Raw genomic sequence first — 20,286 nt, forward strand, 5'->3', positions numbered from 1 at the left:
AGAATCTGCAGACTGGTCTATACCTTCAAAATATGATCATGAAAATGGGTTTTGCTTGTTTAAAAGAGACTATTTGAATATCAAATTAATTTGGACCTCAAAATTAATGGTTTTAGGATACATATATATGTATGTACGTATGAAAAATAAACATGGTACCTCCAAGCCATAAAAAATTCCACTATTATTTACTTGTTTATACTTATACCTAGTTTAGACTTTTTTTCTAGGGACTGTATATTTTAATATTACTGCGTATGATTTTTTTGTATCATTAGTTTACAGATAAAGCTATGTATTTGGCAAAAGCTCAACTTTTATATCTCTTCTTCATTTCTAGTCCCTGTGCTCCCAAGAGAATTATATTATTGACAAAAGGTAAGTGAATTTTTAACATCTGTTTTGATAACTATCTGATACTAATAAAAATTAAAATGTCTCATTAAAATACCAACAGAATCCAAGACGAGGATGCTAGTAGTACCCAACAGAGGCGCCAGATATTTAGGTATTGCAAGCATGCATTCACTACAGTGTTGAAAAATTAAAACATTTTTTCTGTACTTTCTTTTCTCTCCCCTCACTAACTTTTTAAAGTTTTATCTCTAAATTACAGAATTAATAAAGATGCTTCAGGGAGATCAACAAATAGCCATCAAAGCAGCACTGAGAATGACTTGAAATACTCAGAACCACGGCCCTGGAGCAGTACAGATTCAGATAGCTCCCTTCGAAACTTGAAGCCTGCTGTAACCAAAGCCAGCAGCTTTAGTGGAATCTCAGTCCTGACAAGAGGTGATAGTTCTGGAAGCAGCAAAAGCATAGGCAGGCTTTCAAAAACAGGTATAAATGTCTACCTAGAACTATGCAATCAAAACATTAGTTTGCCTAATGTCTTAGCTCTTTGTTTATCAAATGGCTTCTAATTATCCTAAAATGTAAAATTATTATCTGCAGTAACCTATCCACCTTCAGAGTACTTTGCTGACATTAGAATTTATACTGTCATTGAGATAGATTTACAAATACCTAAAATAAAAATTCTTCTCTATTATGACATAAACTTAATCAAGCAGGTTCAGTGACTCATCATCTTTTGTTTATGTGGCTAGAGGTGATTGGTACTTCTTCATTGCTTATTTATAGTGTAAAGCATGGCTTCTTACCTGCAATTATTTAACATTGATTTCATTTTCAGTTAATACTATCAGTTATTGATTGCAGTTTTCATGATAAAGTCCTCCATTGCCCTTTGAAATGATAAAATTTGAGGAATTTTATAACCAAAGAAAAACAACATGCTGTAACTACTCTAAATGGAAATTTCAGTCATCTCCCTATTCTCATAATTGCTTTACATTTAGAACACATTGATTTATAACAATTTTTTCTTTTCATTTTCACTAACTGGCTTCAAGACTGTCTTTTAGGACCCTTACAGATCTTTATTTTTATCACAAAATAAGCATGAAAGTCCTAAATGGTTCTTTCTCCCTAGCCTATTTGGGTTAGCCTAGACATATGGTATTGTACAGGTAAGATTTAGAGGGTATATTTGAAGGTAACAGTATTTTTTAATACCTGACTATAATTAGTGCTTTAAATTGCTAATGCTTGTGAACTGTAGTTACACCTTTTTAACTTAAAATATAGATATATTGTAAATGTTTTAGTGGCTATGATAGGATCTTGCTAAAGATAGGTAAATTTTATTAATCTTGAAAAATCTGTGTATGTCCCAAATATTCATTTATTTGGAAAATAGCCATTTTTATCATAACAGATTAAAAAACTTACTGTATCATAAGAAATACATGTAGGCACACTGCCAAATTAAGAACCTGTGCTATTTATCTTCAGAGACAAATATATATATAATTTAATCCTTCTTTTAATAGAAAAAAGTGGTATTCCTTTTTTTGGTAGTACTGGGGTTTGAACTCAGAGCCTCCAACTTGCTAAGCAAGCACTCTATAACTTGGAGTACACCTGAAGCCCAAAAAGCTACATTTCTAAATTCCTAGGGTAAATTGATTAGAGTTCTTATCAAGTGTTATTTTTACCTAACTTAAAATAAAAGCTGTCCTTCAGAAGGTAATCTGTATGGAGTATCATAATTGTTTATTTCATTCATTAAAGACTCTCCATCCCTGAGTCAGTTCCCTTACTCAAAACCCAATTAGCCATATATATTATCCAAATCTTTTCCTGCCTTTTATTATCTCATTACCCACCTTTAGCCATTATGCTGAAAGTCAAGGACATTTTCAGTCCCTGTGTATAGAATAGAAAATTAAATAGATTGCATGAAAGCAGTCAAAATTTAGTTGTCAAATTTATTCAGTGAAAAGGAAATTTTAATCTGATGCTTATATAGGTACTTGAAATATTCTTCATGCTGTTTCTGTCACTTAATAAAAAGTTGAAAGTCAAGTTTACATTATAGAAAGATGCTATGATTGTAAGTTGAGAAATGAAATTCTTCCTGAAGCTTGACAGTTGTTTTTCTTAATAGACAGTTTATCACTTGTGTTATTTTCCTACACTATGCTTAATCTTTCTGTGTTCTTATAGAAAAGGGGTTTCTGATATAAGAGGTTTGGGGCATTTGGCTGTTCTAAGTTCTTTTTCCTGGGGGGAATATTATAATCTGTATATTCCTAAATGTTAATCTAAAAGGTAAAATGTGCATAACTTTGTCCTTTTGGAAATGTGGGTAATGTGCTTTTTTTGTGGTTCTCTGTGGCTGGTATTATTGTAAACTTGCTTAAGTTGCATGCTTTAGCTGTAACTTTTCTGACAGCTTACATGATCAGTTTGCTATATTAAACTTGTGTTTGGGAGGGTAAGCAAAATTGGGCAGTAAATCAAAAGTAGCCATTGCTTTTATGTGGTAACTGCATGTTATGTTCTGTTATGTGATGTGAATTTTATTATATTTTTAAAACCTGTGTTTTTATGTGAGGTTTAAAAATACATATTTTTCATTACTCCTCCCCTAGGTTCTGAGTCTTCTGGTAGTGTAGGGTCATCTACGGGCTCTCTTTCTCATATCCAGCAGCCTCTTCCAGGTACAGCTCTCAGCCAGGCTTCTCATGGCGCACCTGTCATCTATCCAACTGTCAGCACTCATAGTTCTCTTTCCTTTGATGGCGGCCTAAATGGGCAAGTGGCATCTCCTAGCACTAGCTTCTTTTTGCTTCCCTTGGAAGCAGCAGGCATACCACCTGGCAGTATTCTGATCAACCCACAAACAGGTTGGTATCTAGAAAAAAGTGTTTATTTCAGTTGAGATATCAGGAATTATCTGAAAATTAAAACATGCTTTTTAAATGTATCATCTGTACGTGTGTTCTAAGTTTATTTCTCATGAAAAATTAGCATTTTCCTCAGAACTTTAGTTGAAACATTTATGTTAGAAAATGTTAAAAAGATGTGTTTATGTAAGAAGCATTTTTTTTTCCTTTATGGTGCCTGTGAACTATAGTTAAAAAAACAATTCATTTCCTAGAAATGAGAGCCACTTTTGAGAGAGCTTTATTTTGTGTGACAGTTTTATTCTAGGGATAACAGTATATATTTTATAAGTAAGTAGTTCTAAGAGAAAATGGGTAGTCATTAAGAATTAATATTGACAATACATGTTCTTATTCCTTGCAATTATCTGGTAATAGTTTTCATCTACTATACTTGGTGCCATATACTGTGTTAGGTGCTTTAAATACTTTATTTATAATTTTTATAAAAATCCTGTTAGGTAGGTGAAACCCCTGTTTATAGGTAAGGAAATTAAACTTCAAAGAGGTGAAGAAGCTACAGTTACAAGACTTTTCTATATGTAATTTGGCAGAAAATATATGAGAAAACATCATCTTTTAAAAAGATCACAAGGAGTTTTGGTCTCTATTCAAAACAACGTAGCCCAGTTATTTGGTGTGGTAATGAAAGCAATGTTAGATTTTTTGATACCTTTACTTTAAAACTGAGGGGCTAGGGTAACTCAGTGGTAGAGTATTTGCCTAGCATGCATGAGGCCATGGGTCACATCCCCAGCAACAAAGGAAAAGCAAACAAAACAAAACAAAACTTAGGGAATCAACTGATGTGGTCACATTATAATGGCAGTAATAAGTGAGAGTATCAGGTCTCTTGAGTGTCCTTGGCCCTTTCGTTTTATTTGTAGTAGAGAAAATCATGACTTGGAACTTACTACTTCTAGATTTTATTCACATTTGTTTTTAAGATAAATATTTAAGTATTCATTTCTATTATAAGAATTAAATTATTTTAAATAACTGATTCTTTAGAAATTAATTCAGTTTTTCCTTAGTAACAATTACCTGTTTATCCTTTAGGGAGAATTACTAAATTTCTATTTTTCTTGAGCAAGATATAAGATGATTTAATATTTTACTATTTCATACTGTTTTTCATCCAAAATATATAAGTTAATATATAAATTTTGGTGATATAAACCATTAACTTGCTTGTGAAGTGATAGATTGAGAAACTGATCAACTTGAACCTGAATTATATTCTTGTTTGTTTTTGGTAGGACTAGGGTTTGAGTGAATTATATTCTTAATTTTAAATGAGCCCAAAAATGACCTATACATTAATAATGTTTCAATGCATCCAGCATTTTACAAACAATCCTTAAATTACTTCTCACCTTGCTTTCACTCAAATGTGTTCTACCAATTTTTTCCCAAATTATTTAGCAAACCACAAACACCCAGCATGACTCGTTTTTAGTATAGCCATCACATAAATTGTCAGGATGCTGCCTGACGAAAGCAATTTTATTTTGGTGGACTTTTTCTATAACAGTAGATTCATGTAGTCATACCTCTACAAGCTCCCCCAATCCCCGCCTTTTGCTCTCTCTTCTCTCTGTCTCTCTCTCTCTTCTTTCTCTCTCTCTCTCTCTCTCTCTCTCTCTCTCTCTCTCTCTCTCTCTCTCAATATTATTTTATTACATGCCGTAATTTTCCTGAGAAGACAGCAGCTTACATCAGAAGAAAGCATGTTTGGAAGGCATTTTAAGTAAATGTTAATTTGAGGATTTATATAAATTGTTTCATATATGAATGAAATAGCTTATTCCTTTTTATTGCCTAGTAGTATTTCATTGTATGAATATCACCCCTAAAGTTCATTTGTATTGTTTCCATTTTTTAGCTGGAAATGTGTTTAAAGTTGCTTTTGACATTCACATATTTTTTTTAGTTATTCTGGATGAGGGCACATTGTGGCATTTATCACATATGTTTTTAAAACAAAGAAAATAACTATTACTTAGTTAAATTTCTCAATGTTTCTCTATTTTTCTCAATTTAAAAGGGTATCATAGTCAGTTAACAGTTTTTTCTTTTATAATCAGTATAAGAAAAATACTAATCTTTGAATCTATTTATTCCTTCATTGAAAAATCTATAAGAAAATATCCAAAATGTTAGTTATAAAATTACAGGGAATTTATTTTGTTTTGAACCCTATTTTTTGGTTATTTTCCTAGAATAAAATGATGTTTTGTTTTTTTTCCCCTTTGGCAGTACTGAGGTTTTAACTCGGGGCCTCACACTTGCTAGATAGGCACTCTACCACTTGAGCCACTCTGCCCGCCCTTTTTTCTGTGTGTTGGGTATTTTCAAGATAAGGTCTCTCGAACTGTTTGCCCAGACTGGGTTTGAACTGCTATCCTCCTGTCTCCAGAGTAGCTAAGAGTATAGACATGATCCACCAGTGCCCGGCAATGTAGGATTTTATAAGAAGAAAAATTGTGCAGAATATGTGTAGAGAGAGTATTACCGTTTCTTACAATTCTCATCTCCCCCCCTCGGTAATTAAGAACAAAGTCTAAAAAGTCAACACTAAAGTTCTCTCTAGTTTTATCACTTAACAGTAGAGCTCATTAAATTACAAAGTTATTTTCAATTTAAAAATACTTATAACTTAAATTAGAAATTATAAAATAAGGACACTGCCATTGGATTTACAATTTGAAGTTTGAAATTATCATTCCCACAATTTTTCAACCTTTATTTACTTTATTAATGAAATACATGAAGTGTGGCCTTTTAGTGAGGTTATTTCCCAGCCCTTAGTAAAAACTAATGAATTATTTTCAGGTACTACAAAGTCAAGCATTTTCTGTTTGAACTAAGTTCTAGCCCTATAGGACCACAATCCTGTAACTGAATCCCTTGGGCATGTGCTTCATAGTGCAGAAATTTTTCAGAAAATACTATAATATAAAATAAGCTCAGTAGGGTCTTGGACGATACCTAATGACAAAAACAGCAGTAAAACATTTGAATATTTATTATAACTGAGAAAAAATGAAGGTGATTAGTCGTCTTATGCCAGATCAGGCTGTTTCCTAAGCTAACAAAATCTTGATTTTTAAAACAACTGGAGTTTTACAATTGTGGATAAGGGATCTATAGACACATTTTTGTAAATTGTAAGTAGAATGACTTTTTCAGTCTCTGTTGTAAATTGGCTTTTTCCTCCTTTTTCAATTTTTCAGGTCAGCCCTTCATAAACCCAGATGGGAGTCCAGTTGTGTATAATCCTCCTATGACTCAACAGCCAGTTAGAACCCAAGTGCCTGGACCTCCACAGCCACCTCTGCCACCCCCACCATCTCAGCAACCAGCAGCCAATCACATTTTCTCACAGGTGCACATATCCATTATTACATAATGCTAAGTTCACCTGCCTTTGAATATTTAAGACTAAATTCACTAATTACAACTTAGATAGCCCAAGTAAGTATCCTTAGAAGTTTAATATTCTGCCATCAGTGATGTTCCACTTACTACCCCTTAGGAAGAGTTTTAACTTCAAGGCCTTTAAACTAATAAATAGGCTGGGTGCTGGCGGCTCATGCCTCTAATCCTAGCTATTCGGGAAGCAGAGATCAGGAGGATCACAGTTTAAAGCCAGCCTGGGCAAATATCTCTTGAGACCCTATCTCGAAAAAACCCATCACAGAAAAGGGCTGGTGAATGGCTCAAGGCATAGGCCCCGAGTTCAAGCCCCAGACCACTCAAAAAAAAATTAATACCAAATGAACCTAACTTAAGGGAATTTTATCCCATTTTACAACAAGAAATAGTTCAGAAGAGAGTCAAGAAGAGGGATATTGGCCCACTAAGCAAAATGAGTAGTTTTAAGATTCAGAACATCAGAAGAAACTAAGGTGGATTGCTCAAGTTCTCCAAGGCATTCTACATCAATTCTACCTACTGCATGTGTGAGAGACACAGAAATTTTGAGAGTTAGAATTCCCAAAAGTACTCTTAATAATATCTTGAATTTGTATATATATATTTAGAGTTTACATGTACATTTTCACATTCAGTATTTTCCCCTGAAGTTTTGTTACACATCTTTGGAGAACTTGATTATGTCGATATAAGCTCTTTCATTTCCATTCTAACTTTTGAAGGTTATAGATTATATAATAGGTAGTTTTTCCCTGAAAGACCATCTAAATATTATACTGGTAAGAATGTACAGAATAAAATAATTTCTTAGGGGAGAAATGTGATGATAAACTTGAACTGGAGGAATTTCATTAGATTTACTCATAGGAGATTCTATTTGTATTGCAGGGATAGCATTTATAAACTATAAATTCAGTTAACTTATCGAATAGTATAAAAATCATGAAAAAATTCACCTCCACAATTAAGATGCCTAGGCAAGGCAGTTGTTTTTGTTTTATTTTTTTTTGCAGTACTGGGGTTTTGAATTTAGAGCCTTGTGTTTGGTACTCTGCCATTTGAGCTATGCCCCCAGCAATTTTTTGCTTTAATTATTTTTCAGATAAGGTCTCACTGTTTTTGCCTAAGACCAGCCTCAACCTCTATCCTCCTACCTATGCCTCCTGCATAACTTGGAATATAGGTGTGTGCCATCATGCCTGGTTTGTTGAGATGAGGTCTTGCTATTTTTATTATTATTTTTTTTTTGGCTAGCCTGGTCTCAAACTGCAATCCTCCCAAGTCTCCACCTCCCATGTAGCTGGGATTACAGGTATATACCACTGTGCCCTGCCCTGGTTTGTTTTTTAAAGTAGGACTTGACAAGTTTGGGGGATGTATTTCTAAAACCATACAAATCAATCCATGTCCATAGAGAATTCTCTTCCAGAGACTCCCACATTCCCTTCTTAACCCCTTAAATTCCTTTCCTAGCTTTCTCTTCCTTGGCTTTATTCTACTTGATTCCAAAGACTTTCCTCTGCTATTATGTGTTTTTTTGGGTTTTGGGTTTTGGGTTTGTTTTTTTTTTTTTTTTTTTTTTTTGCAGTACTGGGGTTTGAACTCCAGGTTTTACACTTGTCAGGCAGGCACTCTGCTACTTGAGCCACACCTCCTATTTTTCTGTTGTGTAATTGTCTTTGCATTCCTGTATATTTTACCATGAGCTCTATAAGAACTGACTTTCACTTAGTTCATTTTTATTTAATTCTGTGGAAATGTTAGACTGGGAGCTTCAAAAAGTTGTAAGGATTTATCTATGGTTATTTCAAAATTTCTTGGAAATATTTTTGTCTGATGTTTTTACAAGAGACAGTCCTAAATGAAGATATGCTCGGTATGCTTTAGAAATAGAAGCTTTAATGAGCTGTATTTTGAGGTATGCATCAAGCTCCATGACTGATTTTCCTGACATTGTTTAAGTGTCACATGCAGGTAATTCATCATAAGATACAGAAACAAAATCTCAGTGAACCAATGATGCTCAATAACTATCTTTTGCCTATTCATGGAATTTCAAACAGTCAAACAAAATGATGTGAATTCCAAAGTTTTCACATGGGCTACATTTCTTGAATATACAACATAAAACCAATCACTGCATGGGTGTTGTTTTGGAGCCAATTGCAGTTCAGGTAGGAAAAGGAACTGCTGAGGCTTTTTCTTCTCTTAAGTGGTATCATAATTTTACTTTGATTAATCAGTCTTCTAGCCCACGGTTTTTACCATTTGACATTCTAGAAGACATTAATTCATACTACTTTCCCTTTATTCCCTCTGTAGACCATTTGTTTTCACCTGATGCTTACAAAGGAGGTCAAGTTATCTGAAAGAAGGTTTTATCTTAATGGTTACCTGACTTAATAATGCATCAAATAGCCTGTACTCGGGAAGTTCTAAAGCCACTGGGCCTCCTCAGTGTGCTTATACTGTTGTCCTCCAGTTCATTGGCTCATTTCTAGTTGAGAGTTTTTGTAAGGAACCAGAAGCTGTTCTACAGTCATTCAGCTTTTACATTTTTTTTTAGTGCTTTTACTTTAATCTTTTTTTTTTCTGGATTCTCAGCCTATCTAAGCCTTTTGGTTTTTTTAGAAACCATTGTGTTGATTTTGCAGTAAAAGAAAGTTATGTATTATGAATCTTAGTTGTCATAAGAAAATCTCTGTATTTAGATTATTCTCCAACCAGTCTTATTCCATTAGTTTATCTTGCATTTTTTAATTACTCTCTTCAGAGGTATTGTACAGAGCAAGATTCATGAGTACACATTTTAACCAAAAGTAAGAGTTTTCATCAGATAAGAGTACTTGTGTTCCTCATTTGCTTTCTTATCTGGCTTTCTTCAAGCCACTTAGTTTAATCTTAGTCTGATTATCATCTGTAAAGTAGATTGCAATCATATTTAGCTAATATGTATACTACCCCCTTAAATAGTCAAATATGTAAATACAAGTTTGGGAAATTAAGTCAGAGGCCAATGTTATCTTATGGATAGCCAGCTGTATACCCAAGGTTTAGAAATGATTAACTTTTTCCACTCCCCCCACCTTCTTTTTTTTATATGCCCCAGGAAGCAAAAACTTCTTCCTCAAACAAGAGTATTTCATTGACTAAAGATTTCTGTTCACTAGTTTCTCAGCTCCTAATGTGTATTCTTTTAATAAAAATGTGTTTAGTTAGAAGAAAAGTGTTTATCATCCTTATATAAAAGATACATGTTTGTGTATATACATGTTTCTCTGTGTTTGTCTTCTTCCTCAGATTATTATTATTAATGGTACCCACAGTACATTTTTCTTACAAAATTGCTAAAATTTAGGAACTTTAGCCCTAGTACAATTTTTAATCATACCTTATCAAATAGAGTAATTGGTATATTGTATAAGTTCTTACAGTCTCTTAAAGAATGAGTAAAGTTTTTTCATTTATAATTAGTGTTACAGAGCTAAATAAGGCAGCCCCTTTATAAAAATCAGGAAATAAGGATAAACAGTTTTATTCTTACTGACTTAAGTCAGGGGTCTTGTTTAGATAATAGGATTTAAAATGACTAAATTACTTGTTTCCATTAATCTGTAATTAAAAAAAAAACTACTTTTATCACAAGAAAAATCCTTATAATTATAAAATCAATTTAGGCATAGTTATATTCTCACAAATTTTACTGTCTAGCATTTCTTCTTTGATTTTTTTTTGTTTCCTCTATTGTATTTTAAATGACTTTATAAATGTTGTTAAAGCTATTTCCCCAAAACTGTAAATTTCCATTTTATGCATTTCCTCTAACATTTTATTCTAACATTAACACTGTTTGCCCACCTGTTGTTCCTCAGCCTGTTCTTCCTCTGCAGTCCTCTTCTCAGCCTGTTCAGTGCTCTACAGCCCCTTACCCATCCCCGTTTCTGCCAGTCTCACCCACCCAGCAGTACTCCGTGGTACTATATCTCTCTTCACCTTATTTCTGTGGGTGGATGTGTGATGAATGGTCAAGAATGTGATCAATGTAATGTGATCTTTTGTGACTTTTTTTTTCCCTTAAAGTCAAGTACATATGTAACAGAAAAAGTGGTTTTTTTATATTCAGATTTTTTATTTGACATTAATTAATTATATGTTTTAAAAAGCATTAATCAGCTAGGACAAATTACTCATTGCTGAGTTGACATAGATAAACATGGCAAGTTGGTATTTATTTGCAAATATGAGTGTGTATATGTATGCCTATTACATTAAATATATATATTAAATTAGTTAACCTTTCAGAAAATGTATTATCATATAGAATCAAATTCACTGAAATTTAGTTTTCCATTATTTAGTTTAAAATTGTTTTCTTTTAAAGTGAAGCAAGAAATCAATATTTAAGTATATCACCATAACAAATATTGCTGTAATGATGCTGCATCATATATATAATAAAAACATTAATACAATTTATCAATTTATTATAACATTTACAAATATTCTAAATTACTTTTTACAAAAATTTAGAAATATACATCATTCATCTTCTTCATTCTACCAGACAACCACAGGGCATAATCATAACTTCACTGTTTCTACTCATCTTTTATTTTATTGGTTTTATAATTACTTACATGTATATACATTATTTGGGCCACCACCACCCTCCCCGTTTGTAATAATTCTCTCCATAAAATTGGTTATATTAGCTTACTGTGGTGATTATTTAAACCCTGATCTTTTCCTTCATTTTCATAATGAAATAATTCTCAAGTCGACTATTCTAGTCCTAACGTATTTTAGGTACTTTTTTCATCATGGTTATTGTAGGATCTATACAGTTCTGGAATGGTATCTTTCATCTGAGTGCAGACTTACATTTTCTCCCCACTGCCAGCAGTCCAGTAGGCTTAGTTAGTGCCAGTTACTTTAGGTAAACTGTAGCTTACAGCTAAAAGGACTTCATGCAATTATTTTTCCAAATATCTGTAGATAATAAACTTATGACTATAAAATAATGGTAACTTCTTTAATCCAATGTATGCCCCACATATACCCCATCTCAGTGTGACCCTGACACACTGTATAAAGTACCACTTATAGTGCCTAGCATGAAATAGATGATAAATCTTAGTTTCCTTTCCTTAAAATGAACATCCTAACAGGCTATATGCTTTTCCCAGTGATATTGATGGTATATTTGACCATTATATGTTGAAACTATGTTCCAAATCAGATTACAGACTCCTGAAAATCATTTTCAACTCTTTCTGAAAGTTTTCTTTTGTTTTATTGGAGGTATTTTTGTTTAGAGCTAGGGTAACATTATTTACCAGCCTTAGCTCTGAATGATTTTCAAAAATCATTGTCACCCTTTTAAAAAGAAATGTTGCCAGTATTGAGAAGATCGAAAACATTCTGAAAAGTAACAAAAGAGCCTTGAAAATATTTTGGAAATTTTCATTGGAATAAGAAAATTACTTTTTTCCAAGGTTACTCTGACAATATATTTTTATCCTCTTTCTCATTCTTTCTCCCCCAGTTTCCTTCCCTCCCTCCCCTCTCCCCTTTCCCTTTCTTTCTCTCTCCTCTGCTCTCTCCCTCTCTCTCTCCACTACTAGGTATTGAACCCAGGGCCTTGCTCATTCTAGGCAAGCACTCCACCAGTTGAGCTATGTCCCCAGCCCTATTATACCTCATTATAGCTATTAGGTATTTTTTCCCCTTTATAATCAATACACAGTCAGGCACTGGTGGCTCACGCCTGTAATCCTAGCTACTCAGGAGACAGAGATCAGGAGGATCACGGTTCGAAGCCAGCCTGGGCAAATAGTTAATGAGACCCTATCTCAAAAAAACCCATCACAAAAAAGGGCTGGTGAAGTGGCTTAAGGTGAGTTCAAGCCACAGTACTGCAAAAAAAAAAAAAAACAAGAAGATTCAGTTCACTAGCTGGGTACTGCTCTATAATCCTAGCTAATTCAGGAATCAGAGACCAGGAGGATCACGGTTCAAAGCCAGCCCTGAGCAAATCATTCATGAAACCCTATCTCAAAAATACCCAACACAAAATAGGGCTGGCAGAGTAGCTCAAATAGTACAGCACCTGGCTAGCATTCATGAGGCCCTGAGTTCAAGGCCCATTACCAAAAACAAAAAAGAAAACAATCCATTCACTGAATTACACTGAAAGTACTAGAGTATGCCGGGGTGACCATTTGTAAACAGTAAAACAATATATTTTCAGTCACTAAATCACATTCCCCATTTTCAATCCTTTATTTTCCCCATTGCCTTAATTTACTTGTAAAAACCAGCAGACCCTAGAAACTGGAGGCATGTCAACTTTGATCTGATAACTCAATTGCCACAATTTTGTAAGGTACTCTTTTCAATGTTGACCTTGTAACAAATGTAATATATGTTATTGCCAGTCTGGCTCCCTGGGAGAGAGAAATTCCATTTTAACCCTGTGCTGATATCTTAATGATATTTTTCTAGATCAGTAAGAGCTGGTTCCTATGCTATTGAGCCAGAGAAACATTTGTCATATGACAGATAAATTATAGCCACTGTCTTGGCTGGATGCCATTGGTTGCTCACCAGTGAGCAAAAGCAGTAAGAAACTGTCGTTTGTATTACTTTTATCTAACTTTAATAACAGACTGAGAAACACTGAGGAAGATCAGAATTTATAGCCAAATTATTTTTGAGAGATTAGAGAAAGGAAGTGAGTGGTTGGATTTTGATTGCTGGAGATATAAAAAATGCACAGAAACTAAATCTTACCTTCTTAGAAGAGGGGAGGGAGATAGTTTAAAGTAAGGAGTAATTACATTACCTGGTCTTTGAAGTCCTTTCAGAAAATGTTAATTGTGTAATATAAAATCTCCAATTTCACTTCCACATCATAACATTCATTTGATCTTCATTTAAATAAATGGGCCCCAGTCTTTTCTGCATGCTTTCATTTTCAGTAGATGTGTTTTCTAAATAATTTGTAATAATAACATTGTAATATTCCTGCCTGAGAGTTGTCATTTTCTTCAAACTATTCTTCTGTTACATCATATCTGTTATGGATGCAGATGATGTCCATAACATATATTATTTTAGCTCAGTTAAATTTATATATAAGTACTTTTCATTGATAAGTTTGGGCTACGAATGAAAGGCTTACAAATTGCTGGCTTTTCCCTTTTTTAGCAGGATAACCTTGGTTCTCAGTTCAGCCACATGAGTCTTGCCCGCCAGCCATCTGATGGTTCTGACCCTCATACCACCATGTTCCAGTCCACTGTTGTTCTTCAGTCTCCACAGCAGTCTGGATACATCATGACTGCTGCACCCCCACCACATCCTCCTCCTCCTCCACCACCACCACCTCCCCCTCCTCCCCTACCTCCTGGACAGCCAGTCCCTACTGCTGGCTATTCTGCCTCTGGTCATCCAGTCAGCCAACCTGTGCTCCAGCAACAGGGATATATTCAGCAGCCCTCAGCACAGGTATGTTGCTCTTCATCTTTTTTCCCTCATAGGAGCCTCTCATTAAAGGTCATTTTTAACTTCAAAGACCTTATTTTAAATTCTCTTGGAGAAAATTTGTAAGAGGATATAAACAAATTCCAAAGTTATCTTCCATTCAGGCACATGCCGGACAACCAAGCACCGGACAGGTAACACTTCAGTTGGTTGATTAAAGTATGTGACCTTTGAGATTCCTTCTGACTCTGAGAAGTGTGGGATTTTTGTTGTTGTATAAATTAAGGAAAACACAGTAGGTATAAATGAACTATAAAAAATAATTTTATTTTTATTTATTTTACGTTTATTTGATGAATAGACCATTGTGGGGAGAATTAACATCTTAACAGTATTGACTCTTCCAGTATAAAAACAAGTATCTCTCTGTTTACTTAGATCTTCCTTAAATTTTCTCAGCAGTATTTTATAGTTTTCATTATGTAGATATTACACATATTTTATTAGATAAAAGAAAATTGTTTTTAAATTTCATTTTTTTATTCGGTGATTGCTCATATATAGGAACAAAGTCGATTTTTAGAATATTGATCTTATATTCTATGAATTACATACACACACTGTATGTGCTGGGATCCAGCCAATGGCTTTGTGCATGTTAAGCAAGCACGGTACCATAAAGCTACATCAGCTCTTCTGTGGCCTTTTTATTAAATTGTTCTTGTTTTTTTTTTGTTTTGCAGACTGCTTAGAGTTTTCTATATACAAAATCATTTCTCCATTCATGATCTTTGCCAGTCTGTTTGCCTTTTATTTCTCTTGTTTCATTGCACTAGCTAGAAGCTCCCGCACAGTGTTGAATAGGATTATAAGTTCATGTACATGTTCCTACCTTGTTTCCAACCTTGGGGGAAAGCATTCTTGGATCATTTAGTGTTATGGTATCTGCAGCCTTTTTTATTACGTGTGTACAATGTGTAATTGACACATCTATCATCTTAGACATTGATATTTGTGTTTCAGCATCTTTTCTTTTACCTATTTTGACATACTCAATTATTGAGATTGATTGACTTTGAATGACCTTTAATTTCTGGAACATGCCTTACTTGGTCATGATATAGTATTATTTTTGCATATTGTTAGATTAAATTTGCTGGTATTTGTTAAAATTTCTTGCATACATGTTCATGGAGAATATTGCTCTCTAGTTTGCATGCAGTGACTTTGGTTATAGCCTTAGAGTGGTATTTGCCTCAAAATGAGCTGGGCATTTTTCCACTCCTTTATTTTCTTCCTTAAGAAATAACACTATTTCTTAAAGATTTTTCTAGAATTCACCAGTGAATTTATCTGTACCTGGAGGTTTTTGTGTGGAAGGTTTTTTTAAGTATAAATTCAGTATCTTAATAGATGTAGAGCTATTCTGGATTCTTATTTCTTTTTTGATTCAAATTGATAATTACTGTCCATTTCATTTATGCTGCAGATGTATTGGCATAAACTTGTTCATAATTCCCCCTGTTATACTTTCAGTATCTTTAGAATCTGTAGTGGTATTCCTCTTTAATTCTTCATAATGGTAATTGGTAATTTCAGCCTCTTCTTTTTTCTTTTATTGGTTAAGCTAGAAAATTATCAACTGTTGATGTTCTTTTAAAAATTTGCAATTCTATTAATATCCTTTATGATTCCATTTTCTATTTGAACTATTTCTGCTTTTATCATTATTATAGTTGCTGTGGGTATAAAATACACCTTTTTTTTTTTTTTTTTAGTGTTTGTACTAGTGTTTGAAACTCAAGGCCCTGCACTTACTAATTATCACTACCACTGATTACCACTGGAGCCACACACCAACCTTAATTTGCAGTTTTGTTTCTAGCTTCTCAAGTTGGAAGCATAGATTACTAATTTTAATTTTTCTTCTTTTCTAGCCTATGGGGATTTGTTATAATCTTCTTTCTGAGCTCCATGGAAGGTGCTATCTACAAATTTAAATGTATTATATTTTTTTATCATTTAGTTCAAAAGATTTTCTCTTTTTTATGTGTGACTTGCCCCAAACCTTACACTGTTTTAATTTCCAAGTATTTAGGGGTTTCTAAATATCTTATTGTTTCATATTTTTATTTGAATTCCATAGGGTCAGAGAACACACTCTTAACATTCAGGTATTTTGGAATCCGTTGTGTCTTATTATATGACCCAGGATAAAGTCTGTCTTTCTTGGGGAATGATCCATGTGTACTTATTTATATTCTATAATTTTAGTGCTATATGGTTTTTGTTTTGGATGACTTTTTTTTTGGTAGATTTGTTTTGTTTATGCCTTTTTCTTTTTTCTTTTTTTCCTGTGTGAGTGGTACTGGGGTTTGAACTCAAAGCCTCACTCTTGCTAGGCAGGCGTTCTGTCACTTGAGCCATTCTGCCAGCCTTTTTTTGTGCTGGGTATTTTCAAGATAGGTTCTCAGGAACTATTTGCCCAGACTGGCTTGGAACCTCGATCCTCCTGATTTCTGCCTCTCAAGTAGGTAGAATAATAGGTGTGAGCCACCAGTTCTCAGCTTGCCTTTTTTTATTAGCATAAAATTACCAATTTTAAACTGAACGATTCTGAGCATTTAGTACATTCAAAATATTGCATAACCACTATCTCTATCTAATTGCAAAATATGTTCCTCACTATAAAAGGAAGCCTCCATGCCCATTAAGTATATGCTACCCAGTCTCCACTTCCCAGCCCCAGGCAACCACTTGTCTGCATTCTGTCACTATTGATTTACCTATTCTGGATATGTCATATTAATAAATGTGTAATATGTTATCTTTGATATCTGGCTTCTTTCACTTAACATAATGTTTCCAAAGTTCATCTACATTATAGCATCTTTCAGTACTTTATTCCCGTCTATGTATAAATTATACACAATTATATAAATATACTACACTTTTTTTTTTACCTTTTTGTTCATTGATACAAATTTGGATGTTTCAGTCTTTTGTCTACTATGAATTATAGTGCTCTTTTGAACATCCAAGTACATGTGGCTTTTGGGAGGGAGAGAGTTGTTTTAGTACTTGTGTTCAGTTCTTTCAAGAGTGGAATTGCTAGATTATGGTAATTCTGTTTAACTGGTTTTTTTGTTGAGACTGGGGTGTGAACTCAGGGCTTCTCACTTGAAAAGCAGGTCCTCCACCACGTGAGCCACACCCCCAGTCCAATTTACTCTGGTTACTTTGGAGATGGGGTTTCATTAAGTATTTGCCTCAGCTGACCTGGAACCTTTATCCACCTGATCTCAACCTCCCTAATAACTAGGATTACAGGTGTGAGCCACCCATGCCCAGCTTGTGTTTTTACTTTTTTGATAGTGTATTTTGATAAAATTAAGATTTTTACAATTTTTCATTTTAATAAAGTATAATTTATTTTTTCCTTTGTTGCTTTTACTTTTGGTGTCATATCTAAGAGTTCCTTGACAAACTAGATCATGAAGATTTATGCCTGTGTTTTTTCCTAAGAGTTTTAAGTCTTTAGTTCCTATATGTAGGTCATTTTTATTTACAATACTGGGGTTTGAATATATTCACTTGGAGTTAATTTTTATATATAGAAAGAAGTAGGGGTCCAGTTTCCTTCTTCTGTAAGTATATGTAGTTATTTCAGCACGATATGTTTCTCATATATTGACTCATCATTATAAAATGGCTTTCTATAGTATTAGTTCTCATCTTGAATCCTGCTTTATGTGGCATAAAGGAATTAACATAAAGCTGGGCATAATGCTACATACCTATAATCCTAGCATTAGAGAAGTGGAGGCAAGAGGATCAGATGTTGGAGACCATCCTGGGCTACATAACAAGACCCTGTCTCAAAAAAAAATACTAATAATTGGGGCTGGAGGTGTGGCTCAAGTGGCAGAGCAAGAACAAGGCCCTGAGTCCAAACCCCAGTACCACCAAAAAAAAAATTGTTTACAAATCAAGAAGGAGCAACATAGCATTCTTCTGAGTAGCATTTAAGTACTATATCTTTCTATGCTTTTATTGCCAATCTTGTATTTAAAAATTATCTTTTATATACATTAGTTATAGTTTGACTTTTTATACAGTCTTAGCAGAGAGTTTATTGTTTCTATTTGTTTTCCATGTGTCCTGTCTATTTTATTTCTATCTGCTTCCCTCCCTGCTTTTCATATTTGAACTTGTTTTTCACACTCATTTTTGCTTCTTATATTGTCTTTTTAATGTACATCCCATTGACTCTTGTGTTGTTTTGGGGGTCTCTGATATGTACCTTTAGCTTGTCACAGTCTACCTCAAATTAATACTGAAACTGGGTAGCAGTCTTTAACAGTATAATTCCATTTACTGTCTCTATATCCTTTTGCTATTGTTGTCATATGTATGTATATATAATACATATTATATGTATGTGTATATATTATATATAATATACTTATATATATACAATATATGTATATATTGCATCTGGAAACATTATGAGCCCAAGCTATGGTGTTACAAATTTTGTCTTATAAAAATGAACTTTTTTTTAATTAAGAGAAAGAATATATTATTTATACACACACACACTGAAAAGCATAGTAGTGAATCAGAAAGTCTGAATTCAGGATTTACCAGTTACTTGTTGATACCTCTAAAAAAAAATAAAGAGATCCTATAGATATATCTATTCTAAAATTTCATAGACAGGAAAACTCCTGTAAATTTGAGAGATTCTCAGCTTATCATTAATATAGAAATTTTATACTTGTTTTCAGATGACATAGTCACTCTTAAAATCTTTATAGTCTGTTCTTTTTTGGAAGAAATCCAATCAAAAGAGCAGAATCTGATAGAAGCTCATGAGCCTCTAAAATTTAATACAGGGCTGGGATGTAGCTCAGTGGTAGAGCACTTGCCCTGGGTTCGATCCCAGCATCCAAAAAAAAAAAAAAAAGCTTTCTTAACATAAATAAATAAATAAAACTTAATACATATGTCTGTATCACTGAATTAATTATTCTTTATGCCAAACTAGGTCAGATTAATTTAACAGAAATTCACAGCTAATATAAATATCTCTAGAAAGAGAGATGTAGTCTTCTTGGCATTTTAATTTGTATTAGAAATACCAGGAAAAATAAAGACTAAAACCATTACAACAGAGCATTAGCATAGGAATAGATGAACTGGCTTATATATGTAGTAAAAGCTGTTCAGCAGTTACTTTGAAGCCAGTAGCATGTTTCAATAAATGTAAGTCTCAAAAACAATGTTAATTGCAAAATAAGTTTCATGAAGTGATAAACTACCATAAGTGTAAAATTTTAAATACTCAGTAATATATGTGTCAATAGATAGATATAGTAAAAATTGAAAAATTTACAGGAATTTTATATGCCAATGATAAGATAATAGTTTTCTGTGAAAAATAGAATGAAGAAACTGGAATAAGCCTGCACCTATTTTATAGTGTTTAATTTTGTGAAAAATAGAGAAATCTGTAACAAATATGGCAAAACAATTAAAAATCTAGATATGATTGATAGGCACATTAGTAGCTGTCTTTTTCAGGTGTACTGTGAATTTTTTAATATTTTTTTCAGTTAAGAACATCAGTTTTGAGATGGTTGGTGCTAAAAAAAAAAATTATTACTCATTACACTCTAATGTTCCTCATAGGGAACAACAGGAAAAAAAAACCTCTTGCAAATAAAACTGATTTTTTTTCTTTTATTATTCATATGTGCACACAAGGCTTGGTTCATTTCTCCCCCCTGCCCCCACCCCCTCCCTTACCACCCACTCCACCCCCTCCCTCTCCCCACCCTCAATACCCAGCAGAAACCTTATTTCTAATTTTGTTGTAGAGAGAGTATAAGCAATAACAGGAAGGAACAAGGGTTTTTGCTGGTTGAGATAAGGATAGCTATACAGGGCATTGACTCACATTGATTTCATGTGCGTGGGTGTTACCTTCTAGGTTAATTCTTTTTGATCTAACCTTTTCTCTAGTTCCTGGTCCCCTTTTCCTATTGGCCTCAGTTGCTTTAAG

At 33.5% G+C, this 20,286-nt stretch overlaps 1 protein-coding gene across 8 annotated transcripts in view; it reads left to right on the top strand.

The window, feature by feature from the left end:
• The window catches only part of R3hdm1 (R3H domain containing 1), a 110,624-nt gene that overhangs the window by 29,084 nt on the left and 61,254 nt on the right, over positions 1 to 20,286 (top strand). For 4 of the 8 annotated variants that reach the window (XM_074070630.1, XM_074070634.1, XM_074070631.1 and 1 more), the window contains 7 exons: positions 341 to 378; positions 458 to 508; positions 617 to 843; positions 3,003 to 3,257; positions 6,533 to 6,684; positions 10,607 to 10,708; positions 13,944 to 14,243. In XM_074070630.1, the coding sequence (XP_073926731.1) occupies positions 341 to 378; positions 458 to 508; positions 617 to 843; positions 3,003 to 3,257; positions 6,533 to 6,684; positions 10,607 to 10,708; positions 13,944 to 14,243 (1,125 nt within the window). The remainder of the gene's footprint in view (positions 1 to 340; positions 379 to 457; positions 509 to 616; positions 844 to 3,002; positions 3,258 to 6,532; positions 6,685 to 10,606; positions 10,709 to 13,943; positions 14,244 to 20,286) is intronic. The other 4 variants (XM_074070632.1, XM_074070633.1, XM_074070635.1 and 1 more) reach the window with 4 other exon arrangements.

Source organism: Castor canadensis, chromosome 4 (assembly GCF_047511655.1).
Source record: "Castor canadensis chromosome 4, mCasCan1.hap1v2, whole genome shotgun sequence".
NCBI classification, from domain to species: Eukaryota; Metazoa; Chordata; class Mammalia; order Rodentia; family Castoridae; genus Castor; species Castor canadensis.